Genomic DNA, 13,714 nt, shown 5'->3' with positions numbered 1-13,714 from the left:
ATCAAAGCCATTTCGGGAGGATGCAGGGGGTGAGCGAGTGCTCTGCACACAGAACGTGCAGTCTGCAGGATGGGGAGGCCAGGAGGGATGCAGGGTGAAGGGTGCCTGGCCTCCACGCGGGGCCCCAGTGCCCCCATCCTGAGGCCTAAGGGAACTGCTGGAACCGTCTCCTGGGTCCCCCATCCCACCCTTCTGTGCTGCTCGCTGAGCCCAGGTGTGCGTGCACGCGTTTACAGGCGTGTGCACGTGTGATGAGCAGGAGCAGCTGACGAGCGCCCCAGGTGTATTTCAGGGGCCGTTAAAGCTCCGTGTTTAATGGCTGGAGCCACAGTGGTCACGGCTGTCATCGGGGATTTCACGGGCTCGTTTACATCTTTAGCTTCCTTCTTCGGAGACGACTTCATCATCCACAGCCCCCGGCCCCTCGGTGGTGGTGGGGAGAGGAGGGGCTGGGCAGAGCGCTGAGCTCCACGTTGGGGTTCAAAGCTCTGATGGGGGGACAGGCTGACAGAAGAAGCCAGAGCCCGGACTGAGGGCTGGGGCAGGGCTTACACGGGGTCCATGGTCCCCAGCCACCAAGTGAGCCGGCAAGTGGAGGCGGGTGGGGCCAAGAGGCTGCTCTGAGTGTGGAGATGGGGACCAGGGACGAGCGGCAGTACATCCAGAAGCCGGGGGTCGGGATGGGAAAGGTCAGGATCTGCAGCCGCTGCCGACCGGGACCCAGAGCCAGAGAAGAGGCCTGGATGCAGCCCCACTGGGAGGAGCAGCCGGAAGCTGCTCAGACCTGTCAGGGGCCTGGAGACTCAGGGCTGCTGGGAGGGCCGGCCCTGGCGGAGGTCTGACTGACCAGGGCTGGCATCTGGGCGGACCCAGAACGGCCTCCAGAAGCTGTGGTCTCAAGGGGGGGATGTGGGCTGGACTCGGGGTGCTCAGGATCCTTGGATTCTTGGCTCATACCAGCCCCGTACCTGCTGGTGCCTTGGAGCACATCACCCACCCACCCCCCCTTTAGCAAGTGGGCAATCATGAGGCACCCCCTGTGTGGTGGGTGAGATGGACAAACAGGCATTGACCACACTCTGGCCAATGCCAGGTGGACTGAGGCAACATGGCACAACCCTTAGCACAGGCCCCACACGCCTTCCGTCTATGGCAGCGAGCTGTGGGGGTGGTCACGGGCCAGTGCCGGGGCGCGGGGGGCACCCAACGCAGACTGCAGGGCCTCAGTCTAGGGAAGGCTTCCCTGGGAGGTTCTATCCCAGCTGAAGACGCGGGAGGAGTAGAAGTTACCCCCCTCATTCCTTCCCCCCGCCCCCCGCCCCCCCACCCCGTGAGGAAGTGGTGGGTGAGGGGAGGGTGCCAGGAGGAAGGAGCAGCAAAGGCCCAAGCAGAGAGGGCGGAGCATAGGGTGCAGCCTCCAGCAAGAGGCAGAAGCCAGAGCACTGCGGGGTCTTTGCTTCTCAGGCCAAGGAGCTGGGCTCTCTCCCGGGACAGCCGGGTCGCTGCAGGGGCAAGCAGGGGTGCATGTGCTTTAGAAAGATCGCCTGGCCCCAGCCGGTGTGGCTCCGCGGATAGAGCGTCGGCCTGCGGACTGAAGGGTCCCAGGTTCGATTCTGGTCAAGGGCACATGCCCGGGTTGCGGGCTTGATCCCCAGTAGGGGGCGTGCAGGAGGCAGCCGATCAATGATTCTCTCTCATTGATGATGTTTCTATCTCTCTCTCTCTCTCTCTCTCCCTTCCTCTCTGAAAGCAATAAAAAAATTTTTTTAAAAAGAAAAGAAAAGATCGCTCTGACTGAGGGGAAGGCAGGAGTGGAGGTGGCAGGGAGGCAGGGAGGCCCCGGAGGCTGTGCCAGGAGAGAGGGGGGTGATGGAGTTAAAGAGGGGGCGGATCCGTGGATGGTAGCAGCTGGAAAGGGCTGGTGATGGACCACGGCTCTGGCTTCTCAGGGGAGGCGGGGGCCCAGCGCTCCCGGCTGGGGCCAGGCTGTCTCCACCTCATCAGCCCGCCCTCCGCAGCCCCGGGCCTGTCACCGGCAGCCCCAGGAAACATCCCCTCCGAGAGGCGGAGGCAGGCCTGATGGACCTGTCACCACGGTGCCATCCCGCCGCCAGCCCCTCACCGGGTAATCTGCTTGCACCAGGAGCGCTGTCCTTCAGCTCCCGGCTCCCGGCTCCCCGCTCGGAGCAGGGAGGGCCTGCGCGGGGCTGAGCAGCTGCCGTTCTTCCCGAGGAAATGACCTTGGGCCAGGCCGGACAGCTTGGCCGGAATTCAAACAGCCCGGCCGGCAGCCCCGGGCTCCCAGCCCCTCTCCCACCCTCATCCCAGGGCGTGAATCTGCATTTGGGACCATTCCAAACCCAATGGGACTCTTGGGGGGACTCTTGCTGGTGCCCCCGGGCCCTGATGGCCCTCCAGCTCCCGAGTTCCACTCTGTCTCCCTCCCAAGAAGCCGCCTGGCCCAGGGGGACACACACAGTTCGAGAGTCAGATGTGCTGGGTTCACCTCTCAGTTTGGCTGCTTCCCAGGGGGGTGACCTTGGGGAGTCACCTGCCCTCTAGTTGTGACTACCCTCCGCCTCCTCCCCACACGGCTCTCCCTTCTTCTGACCCTTCAGAAGCTGGGTGTTCCCACCTCTGCCGAGAACTGACCTGTTCTAGGTCTGTCTGCGCCATCAGCCGAGGGGTTCCTGGAGGGCGATTGATGTGTCCCCCAACCCTGCATCCAGCACAGTCCCCCTCCCCCACCCGGCCCCCGACACTGCCGGGCTCAGGAAGCGTAGGTGGATGACACGGGATGGGGGAGGACGGGGGCTCTTCTCTGTCCCTACGACAGAGGAGCAAATGGACTAGGATCAGGCAGAGGGGTCTGCCAGGGGGAGCCGCCGAGGGGTGACATCCACGGAGTGACTGAGGCGGCTCCATGAGCAAGGGCCTCCCACAGGACCAGGGCTCCCTGGTCGCCGGTGATGGTGATGGTAACTGGGGAGGCAGCTGGGCAGGTGGTGGCAGAGGTGTGAGTGGGAGGGGCCTCGCTGGCCACGACCCTGGCTGTGCCTCCTGCAGTCAGACCTTCCAGGCAGCGATGGTGACGGAGCCACTACCCCTCCCATCACCCGGCTGCCTCCGCAGTTTTAATGAAAATCAGACAGAGATCGGCAGGGCTGCTTAGCATTTCAATGCATTCGATATTGGATATTAGCAAGTCACCTCCTAAAACTGCTCCCCTGCTCCAGAGGTGAGAGGTGCCATCACCGCCCACCCCCTCCCACCCTCCACAACCCCCGCCCCAGCAAGTCATTGTCAGCGGCTCGCACGGAGCTGCTCCCATCTGTCAGGATGCTGATGTGGCTCATCTCCTCCCCACCAGGCAGAGTGACGATAAGGTTATTTTTTAATATCAGGGATCTTAATGCTCCTCTTTCTGATAACGAGCCCCAGCCTGACCCCTCCTGCTCTCTGAGGAAGGTCTTGGGGCTGGGTGGGGCGCGCTGGGATGCATGAGGGCCTACTGTGTGCCAGGCACCCTTTTAATCATCACAGCCCTACAGGAAAGGTGGTGGTGTCCTCATTTTACAGACCGGACCCTGAGGCCCAGAGAAGTAAAGTGACTTCCCAGCGACACACAGGAAGGGTTAGGCCTGAGATCTGAACCACGTCTAACTCTGGAGGCCAAGGTCTCTGCTGCCTCTCAGCGAATCTAGAGACTTTCCCCCAACTGCTGCCGGGAAGCCCCGTCACCCCGACATTCCAGGGGGAGGGCCCTGCTCTGTCCCACGGTCAAGCGGAGAGGTCAAGCCCCACTCTGGCTCAGAGACACAGCCAGGGGCCAGGCAGGACCTCCCTCCCCCAGCCCTGCGGTCGCCCAGGGGTGGCCTGTCCTCGGGGCCCTGAGCTCCTTGACCCCGCCCCCGCCCCGCTCCCTCAGGAGCTTGAGGGGCTCAGAGCGGGTCAGCACACCCACTGCCTAACCCACAGATCCATGGCCCACTGTGCCACCTGCTCTCTCCTCGCCTCTGACCAACGCAGGGCCCAGACTTTCCACTCAGCTGAGCGCTCACGCCCTCCCTGCTCCCAGCTGCCGTGGGCAGGGGAGCCGCAGGTCTGCGTTTGAATCCCAAGCAGGTCGCTTGAGTAGCTGTGGCATCTTGGAGGAATCATGTCACCCCACCTGACTCCCCTCACTTAGGAAGTGCAGACAATAGAACTTACTCCAAAGGCTGCTGTTAAGATTAGTACGAACAGTGGGTATCGGGCCATATTATCCTGGATGTTGAGAGCCTTCCCCCACGCTGAGCAGCGCCCCCGAGAGGTAAGCAGGTTTGCCTGGAGTCACGCACACCCGAATCTAGCCCCGTTCCAGGTCTGGGCCCGGGCTCCCTGCAAAAGTCCTACGGAGGGAGGGCCGCCCACGTGCGGACGCTGGGGATTTGGTGCCCAGCAAGAGCAGAGGCCGCCCCTGCTCTCAGGGAGGTGAGACGCAGGTGTGGGCCAAGGAATGCACACTGAGCCCAGGTGCAGCAGGGGGAGGTGGTGGCTGCAGAGGTGGCGGGGCCCAGGCCTCCTGGACAGGGACCTGCAGCAGGAAAAGGCTTCGGATCTTCATCCAGAGGGAACAGCTAGAAGTCAGGGAAGGGGAGGGCGTGGGCAGGAGCTGACCATGACCTTTGCACTGACGGGGCTTTCTGGTTGCAGTGTATGGAGGGAGGGGCCAGAGAGTGTGCACGGAGGCCGGCTGCCCCAGAGAGAGGAGCTGGGGACTCAGCAGGCTGGTGGCAGCGGCGAGGAGTGGATGCAAAGGACTTGGAATGTCCCACATACACAGCTGATGGAGGAGGAGGGACGGAGACGAAGTTCAGGTCCCTGGACTGGCACAGCTGGGCGGGGGGAGGGGGGGGGGGACGGGGGGGAGCATGTCCAGTGAGGACCTGGCGTGAGACAGAGAACTCTGGAGTGGGGTCCGGGGTGGGTGATGTTTAAGGGACTGTGGAGGTGATCATGGACGAGGAGCCACGGAGAGAGGACGAAGTCCATGAGGACAGCCGATTCTTTGCAGAAGCTTGCGGGGAAGGCGGGGAGAGAGGGGGAAGGCAGCAGGCGAGGGAGAGAGGGAGAGAAGGACGGTTTGGTTTTTTCGGGACAGAGAAGATGTGAGCGTGAGCGATGGTGGGGCAGCCAGACCTCCGAGGCCGTGGCTTGTGGTCATGTTTTCCCTCCGCCCTGCTCCTCGCCAGTGGTTCCCGCCTGTGGAAGTGATTGATTATATGTAAACAGGAGGAAGCAATTAGTCTGGGCATGCCCGGCCATTAATAAGCCTCTTACCCATTTATAACAACACCTCACCTCCCTCCAACCTGAGGACAGAGACCCTGAGACCAGCTGGGAGCAGGCCGAGGACACCCCGAGCAGCCCCTTCCCTGAGGCCCCGCTCACATCCTCCACTCCCGGGGGAGCCCCTCACTTAGAGCCGCTGACCCCTGCTTTCCTGCAGCTCGGAGAAGCGTGCGCCTTCTTTCTTAGCCGGAAAGAGACCGGAAGCAGCCCCTTAGGAGGCAGTGGGCACTGCCAGGCAGGAGCCCCGCAGGGGTGAGGAGCAGCTGGCCGCTGCGGGGTGAGGGGACACGGGGGGACACGCGACAGCAGGGGAGCCCGGGGCCTTTAGGTGACGGGGTGCGTGGGCCCACCCACTTCTCAGGCACGTCCGCCTCGTCCTGTCCCCCACAGAGGTTCGGACGCCTCGCCCGGCCCTCTCCCACATCAGGACCCGGGGGGCCTTTGTTCACGCCAAGGAGCTGTCACATTCGACATTTTCTGCTTCAAGAGGACTTTATATCAAAAAATAATTTAAACTGTAAATTTTATTTTACGTTGTGGTGCTTACAGTTTCCGAAACCTTCCCGTATGTGGAAGAGGCTTTGGTCGTCGCCCCTTTAATGATCTGCTTCCCGCTGGACCGGAGCTCTGTGCGGCCAGGACCGCACCTGCGGGCCCCCCATCTCCTCCCGGCGCCAGGGGGGCTCGATGGCCAGCGGTGGAACGACTGAGTGGATTAGTGAGTTAGTCTTACATCCCAGGCACCATGCACCCAGCAACTATATTATTCCATTTAAATGTTACCTATTTCTTTTACTTTTTTACTGTGGCTATGAGAAAAAAATTGCATTTCATATGTGGCCACATCGTCTTTCCATCGGCCAGGGCTGCCTTAGACCCGCCCTCCCCCTCCCCCGCCCCCTCCCCAACCCCCCCCTCCCCCGCCCGGCTCTGGCGTGCTGTGCGGTTTTAACACCGTCCTTGTGGTCTGGGTGAGTCTCTCCTATGCAGCATAAGCTGCTTTCTCACTGGATTCTGGGGCTGCCTCCCTCCATCCGGTAAGCACTTCGAGGGAAGGGTCCTATCTTATTACCTGAGAACCCCAGCCCTCCCCTCCCCCAGTGGAGTGCTAGCACCTGTTCCCTTCATGCCCCTTATAACTCAGAAAACAGGGAGTTGGCCCGTTACACATGGGAACACATCCCTCATCGAGGGAGCCACGTGGGCCTCACGTTGAGAACTGGGTTCTGGCTAAGATTGCAATGGCTCTGTCCCCAAGCCAGGGCAGAAGGAGAGGTTTCTGTTCAAATGTGAGGGCTGCCTGCCTGCTCCGGTCCCCTTACAGTGAACCAAGCAGAGCGTGAGAGGGGCTGGGGGCAGGGGTTTCTCCCCAGGAGTCTGGGCTGCTGCGGGGGGCAATGAGGCTTCCAGGGCAGGGGGAGGGTGGCTGAAGGATGGGTGGACTTCACCACTACCCACTGCTCCCACCCGCACACTCACACTCACCCATCTTTCCTGCCAGCACCATTTCTTCTACCAAACTGGTGCCCTGCACAGGCCATCCCTTCTGGTACAGCACTGCCCAGCTCCCCCTCCTGGGAACTACAGCCATGCCCTCCAGCCCCGTCTCTGCCCAGGTCCCCAAGCATGTTTGCACCGGTGAACTCACCTGAGCCACCAGCACCTCTTTGAGTTGGTGGCGTAGCCTCACGTTTATAGTTCAGGAAACTGAGGCTGCCTCCCTCCATCCTGGAAGCACTTTGAGGGAAGGGTCCTATCTTAATAGCTGGGAAGAGAAGAAACACTCTTGGGAGGGGCCACATGTGATTGGGGCTCACCTGATGTCCCCTACAGCTCCCCTTCCCACTCCCTGAAGCGAGAGACGAGGGTCGGGGGAGGGGCTGGGAGGTGGGGGCAGGACTGGCTCAGGGGCTGCCCTGCTTGGCCAAGCCCAGCTCCTTCCAGCCCCCCCCCACCCCCGCCCGCCCCTCCCTACCCCCCTTGCCTGTTCCTACAGCGAGGACCCACGGTGCCAAGGTGCTGGTGGGAGCGGTGAGCGCTCTTCAGGTTCAGCCCTCGGAGAGTGGAAGTCACGGCCACTTAGCAGATCTGGCTAGCACACCTGTGCGGCAGTCCAGCCCTCAGACTGTGGGCCTCTTGGAAGTCTGTTCATTCCTCGCCCTGCCATTCACAAAGGTTCCCAGGACAGCTCTGGGCACCAGGAGGACCACGTGTGACCCTGCCGGGGTGTGCTGGACGTTGCCCTCAGGAGGCTGGGGATCCAGCCGGGGAGAGGAGACACATGAGACACAGCCAGCACAGACCCGCTCCTGCTTCCCACTCCTCAGCCAGTCCTCAGGAGCCTCGGTCTCTGTGCCTTTAAAATGGGTGAAAGCCCTACCTCGCGGGGATTCGATGAGAGGAGGGATGGAGAGTCCTGCCCTGAGGGGGAAGCTGGGGACGCCTCGCCCCTCCACCCACGGGTTTGCCCACACCACAGAGTTCTTACACTGTTTGCATTCGCTGCCAACTGTAAATATTAGGAGACACCACATAAAAAATCAAGACATAAACTTCTCCTGAAAATGCAGAAAACTGGGCTCCCGTCCCCACGGCAGTGTTGTCTGGAGCCGGGAGCACTCCCCTAGCAGGTTCCATCAGGGGGCCAGCCTGTCTCCTGCAGGCATCTGCGTTCGCCTCTCTGGGTCTCCTGCAGCCTGCTCCCTTTGCCCCCCACCCCTTCACAGCATCCCTGGACAGTCTCCACCCAGTGTTGGCTTGAATGCTCCTGGTAACGGTGGGCTTACTACCCACTTTGAGACCGTTGATCTGAGCTGTGGGGAAAGGGCTCCCACTTGGAGCTGTCTTTCTCCTTCTGTAACCAAGACGCATGGCTGAGAGTGGGCGTTGGCGTCCAGTGCATCTGGGTCTGAGCATTTACCCAGCGGTGTGATCTAAGGCAAATGAGGGCCTTTTTGCACTTCAGTTTCCTTAGCTGCACCTGCCCACAGGGCCCCGTGACGCTTAAAGTAGAGCAAGTTTACAAAGCTCCTCGCGCAGGGCCTGGCACATGGCGCACACTCCCCAGAGAGCCTTTATCATCCTTTAACCTCCAGCTGCGGTCCAGCTCTTCCCTGGCGAGTGCAGGAGCTGGGAGTGCGGTCAGGGGTAATAGTTAGAAGTCAGAGGTAGCATCAGAACATGTCCCCAGGAGGCACCCCCCCCCCCCCCCCCCTGCTCCCAGCTCGCTCGAGGACCAGCCCCTGGGAGCTGCAGACCTCTTATCTGCTTCCAGGACAACTTGGCCCACCAGGCGCTCATGGGGTTTGGGGGGGGTGGGTTGACACCTGGACGGATCCCCAGGTCCCTGCCCTCCCCCCACAGCTTTCCCAGGATGAAAGCCCACTCCTGGGAATGGAAGGGGAGGTGGGGAAAGGCAAGGGAGGAGAAGCAGGGAGTGGTAATCCCCACCATCCCAGAGCAGCTGCCACTGCCAGCCTCCTGGCTGTGTGCCTGGCGTAGGCGGTGCACTGTACCTGCGTCCTTGCATATAAATCACACAACAGCCCTGGGACTCGGATACTATTGTCCTTGTTTCACAGACATGGAGGCTGAGGCTCAGAGAGGTTAAGACACTTGCCCCAGGCGGCACAGTCAGGATGTAATCCCTTCTCTGTCTGGCCCAGAGCTTGCGCTCCAGACCACTGCACTCTAAACCCAGGGTGCCCCCTTCATGCCCACTATGAGCGTTTTCACCGAAAAGTGCTTTCTGAGGTTGCCTCTAGGCGGGTCTCTGGGCCTCTGTTGGTGAACGAGTATGTGTGCATCCGAGCGGGTCACTGGGCGGGTGTAGGCGAGTGTGAGTGTGAGTCGTGCGTGTAAGAGTGAGTGTGCAGGTGGATGCGACCCTTGTGTGCACCCGGGGCTTCTCCCGGTGGGTCTGTGTATCCCGGTGTCGCGGGGGCGTCCCGACTGTGGCACGGAGCGCGCTACCCCCGAAGGGGCGGGCGGGCGGGCGAGTGCGGGCGTGCGCACGTGCCCGGTGGTGTCGCGGGCCGCTGCCCGCCGCCCGCTCCAGCCCGCCCCCTCGCCTCGGTGCTGATTGGCTTGGCGCCGTGACGGGCCGGCCCCCGTCCGGGGCGGCGGCGGCGGGCGCGGGTGCCCGCGTGTGCGCTGGGAGCCGCGTGTGCGCCGGTGTGTGCGCCCGGCTGCCGGGTGTGCGGGGAGCTGGGGAGCGCGCCGCCGCGGCCGAGCCGAGGGTGAGCGGCGCCCCCGCCCTCCCGGCCATGGCCTCCGCCCGGGGACGCCTGCCCCCCGCGCTCTGGGTCGTCACGGCCGCGGCGGCGGCAGCCACCTGCGTGTCCGCGGCGCGCGGCGAAGGTGAGCGGTGGCGGCGGCGGCGGCGGGGCGGGGGCGGCCGAGGGACGGGGGCGCGGCGCCCGCTGATCGAGGCTCAACTTCCTTTTCCTCGACCCTGAGCGCCACCGGGGCTGGGACCCTGGGCTTGGAGGCTGGGACCCTGGGCTTGGGGGCTGGAACCCTGGGCTTGGAGGCTGGGACCCTGGGCTTGGGGGCTGGGACCCTGGGCTTGGGGGGGGACAGGGATTGCCTGCGGGAGAGACCCGGGGTTCAGGAACAGTGGGATGGAGAAGGGGACGGACCGAAGGGTTGAGGCTGAGGGCAGAGGCAGGGGGGACTGGGGACAGGGCTGAGGGATTCGGAGCTGGGGACGGCGAACTGAGGATCAGACACTGGGGACGGGGGACAGGATGGGGGACAGGAGATGAGAGGAGAGGTATAGAGGAGAGAGGGGACAGAGCGGGCAGGGACGGGTGGGGACAGAGCACAGCGTGACAGAGGGGCTCAGGGATGCAGGGAGAGGTCAGAGGCTGGAGGAAAAGGGGCAGGGATGGCACTGAGAGTGGGAACACGAACTGAGGACCAGAGAGAACAGGACAGGTTCGGGGGAAGACAGAAATGAAGGAGTGCACTGGCTATTCCTGGGGGGGGGGGCAAGGGGTGTGGGGGATGCGGGAAGAGACTGGACAAAAATCGTACACCCATGGATGAGGACAGTGGGTGGGGAGTGAGGGAGGAGGGTGGGGTGGGAACTGGGTGGAGGGGAGTTATGGGGGGAAAAAGAGGAACAAATGTAATAATCTGAACAATAAAGCTTTAATTAATAATAAAAAAAAAGAAATGAGGGGCAGGGAGCGAGAGTCTTGGAAGTGGTGGGCTGGAGGGCTGGGGGGTGGGGGCTGCAGCCAGGGAGGAATAGCTGGTGGGGAGGCAGCGATGGTGAGCAGGAAGGGGTGGCCTTGGGAGGAAGAGCCAGTGAGGGGAGAGCGTAGGGGTTGGCGGAGGAACTGAGGCAAGCAAGGCCCGGAGATCAGGGTCTTGTCCAGGGACAAGGCTGGGGCAGCCGGGTCACTCAGGGCACATGGGAGAGGGGCTGGAATAGGGTTGTGAACTGAACAGTCAGGACCAAAAGGGTCTGGAAGGTGACCTGCCGGTGATGGGAGGGGACAAGGAAAGCTGGGAGGGGGCCTCCATCAGGGTCCCCAACACCAAGGCAGGGCCCCACACCTGGCACACACAGGGTGCTGCCCTGAGTTCTGCTCCCAGACCCAGCCCCAGCCCTCACTCCCCCCACCCCGCCACCCCCCCCCCCAGACCTCTGCTGCCCAGAGGAAGCGACCTAGTGCTCCGTGCAGGATCCCAGGACTGATGTCCTGGGTCTCACCCGGGAGAACAAACTTCAGATTCAAGGGAGCGCCAGAGCCAGTGTTCCTCACACACACACACACACACACACACACACACACACGAACAGCTCACAGAGATGTAGCCAGACCCTCAAGCACACACGCACACATGGACACAGCAGGCTTCACATGCATAGATCCAGGCCTGTAGGGACCCCCGTGCGTGACAGCCCCCCTCCGCCCACTGTCACGCACAGAAATGCAGGCAGTACACGTGTGCACACACATGTAGGCACAGATGCCTACATTTGAAAATATGCACATCTGTGGGCAGACACCACATATAAGGAGGCCTTCAAACTTGCATTCGTGCCATGGAAATGCGTGTGCACAGAATAAATGCACGGACATCGGTAAACTCATAGTTTCCAACGAAACGGGTCATGCGAGCAGGGACCACAGCAGGGGAGCTAAGGTGAGATGGCAGGAGGAACAGCCTGGCTGGGGTGGGGCACGGGCTCCTGAGGCACCAGGAGTCAGGAGAGGTGGGCAGTGACTCAGAGCTGTGGTCTGAGAAGCAGTCTTCCAGGGTTGAGTACAGGGAAGAGGGCAGTTGCTTTACCCAGTAGGATTCCGAGGGGACCGGCATCAAGGCTCTGGGCATTGGGTGGTGCACCCGCAATTCCTTAATTCAGCTCCCCTGGGGTAGAGCCAGCACCCTCTGGAATTGCAGCAGCAAACACCAGAGTCCCCTAGGGAGGGGACTTGGGGGAGGATAGACCACCGGCCTGAGAGAGAGGACGTGTCTGTGTCCACGAGAGACAACAGTTGGGGAAGAGGCAAGATCTATAAAGAGAGGCAGGCGGGGAGGTCGGCAGGGTGGGGGGACGCATTGTCCACACCTATCTGGTCAGTGCAGCAGGCACCCACAGCCGGGCCTGGGTTCCCCTTGTGGGTCAGGAGCCATGGGTGGGGACCTAGGGAATGTTCCCCGTGGGACAGCCAGGAGTCCCTTCCAGCGCAGCCGGCGCAGAGCCGGGGCAGCCAGGGGGACTGTTGGAACTCGAGGAGGGGGCTCTGTTCCCCGCTGGGGTCCCAAAGGTGGCAGTGCCCCAGGCTGGTCAGGTGTCCCTATACCAGGTCCCTCCTCCGGCCCCCCACAGCCAGCCCCGCCAGGCTCGCAGCCTTCATTACTCCGGTGGGGACTACCCACTCTCTGGGTGATCTCAGAGGCATTGGCGTCCTGGCTGACATCCCCTGGCCACCCCGAATCCTCCAGCCTCACCATCATGCGCTGTGTCCTCGGGGAATGTAAATCAATTTAAGTATTAGTCTCAGCGAAATGGAATGGGGGAAGGTGACGGTGCTGGAGAAAAAAGGAATCTCATAATGCCTTCCACAGTCGAACAGGAAAGGCTTGTCTGTTCTTCTCAGCGCAGGAGGGGGACCCATCTGATCCCCCGGAACCGCCGGGCAGGCAGGCCCAGAAGGGATGTCAATGGACATCTGGCAGATGAGGAAACTGAGGCACAGAGGCGTTCAGTGACTTGCTTCATTGAAGGCCCTGAGACCGTCTAGCCCAACCCTTACATTTGTAAGTGGGGAGACAGGCCCAGAGAGGGGAATGGACATCACAGAGGTCACACGGTTCGGCAGTGCAAGAGGCAGGAGACAGCCCAGCCCTGGTGACTAGAAGGGTGTGCATCTCCTTGGGGACTCAGGCCAGGCCAGGCGGGCCTGATGCTGGGATTCCCTCCAGCCCTGATGAAAACTGCCGTGGCCAGAGCTGCCCGTGAAAGACACTCAGCGTCCCCCCACCAGAGGGGACAGGAGGTAGGGCAGAGGGGGACAGAGGGAGAAGAGCGGGGAGGGGCCGAGAAGGGTCTGGAAAGAATTAGAACAAGCAGCCCTGGAATCCTATAGCTCTTCCTGAATCCGATAGAATCGATTTCTGACTTATCTTTGGATTATCTGAGCCCCCCCCCCAACCCCGCTGGCTGGCTGGTCCAGAATCTGCTGCAAATGTGTGTGTGGGGGGACTCCCAGGGGAGGGGAGGGCTGGAAAGCGGGGTCTGTAGGCAGCTGCCCTAGAGTCAGGGTATTCCAGGGGGAGGAGTCCAGGCGGGGGACATTCAGTCAGGTATCCGCTGCGCAGGGGCAGGCTGAGCGGCGTGGAGAAGGGGTGGGGAGGGTGGGGGCATCCACAGGTCTCTTTCACCCCCTCTCCCCAAACTAGGCCCTGCTGGTCTGGGGGAAACTGCAGTGCGGCCCCCTCTCCCTCCCTCCAGGCAGCAGGAGAGAGCTGCCTGACCCAGTTTTCTTTCCATTGCCTGAGAGGGAGGGAGGGAGGCAGGCGGGAAGGCTGCTCTGCCTGCGCCCCTGGCGTGGGGCCGGGGAGGGGAGATCCATCCCCTGATCCTACCTGGCCTCTGGGGACCCCTCCCTGGTTCTGCAAGCCCTTGCTCCAGCCAGCCTGCTCCCATCAACTCCCCAGTTGGGTGGGGAGGGTGAAAGGAGAAAGGAAATCAGCAAATACGAGCATCCTCCCTCCAACATTTCCTGAGGACACTTGTCTCCATCTTTGAGGGGCAGGCATCGAGCTCTGGAAATCTCAGGCTTCTGTCTTCCAGCCTTCCAGCAGGCAGAGTGTAAGGAGGGCCCGGCCGCTTTAACCCTCTGTAACCTGCTCAAGCCTG

The 13,714-nt window shown here is 62.1% G+C and overlaps 1 protein-coding gene across 1 annotated transcript in view; it reads left to right on the top strand.

Annotated features, from left to right (window-relative positions):
- The first annotated feature begins 9,510 nt into the window (after window positions 1-9,510).
- The window catches only part of EPHA8 (EPH receptor A8), a 34,162-nt gene continuing 29,958 nt past the window's right edge, over window positions 9,511-13,714 (top strand). Inside the window, exon 1 of the mRNA XM_059690885.1 lies at window positions 9,511-9,693. Coding sequence (XP_059546868.1) covers window positions 9,600-9,693 — 94 coding nt within the window. The 5' untranslated portion in view covers window positions 9,511-9,599. The remainder of the gene's footprint in view (window positions 9,694-13,714) is intronic.

Source organism: Myotis daubentonii, chromosome 3, assembly GCF_963259705.1.
Source record: "Myotis daubentonii chromosome 3, mMyoDau2.1, whole genome shotgun sequence".
In the NCBI taxonomy this organism is placed as follows: Eukaryota; Metazoa; Chordata; class Mammalia; order Chiroptera; family Vespertilionidae; genus Myotis; species Myotis daubentonii.
Note: the sequence above shows the minus strand (reverse complement) of the source record. Positions and strands in the feature narration are given on the sequence as shown.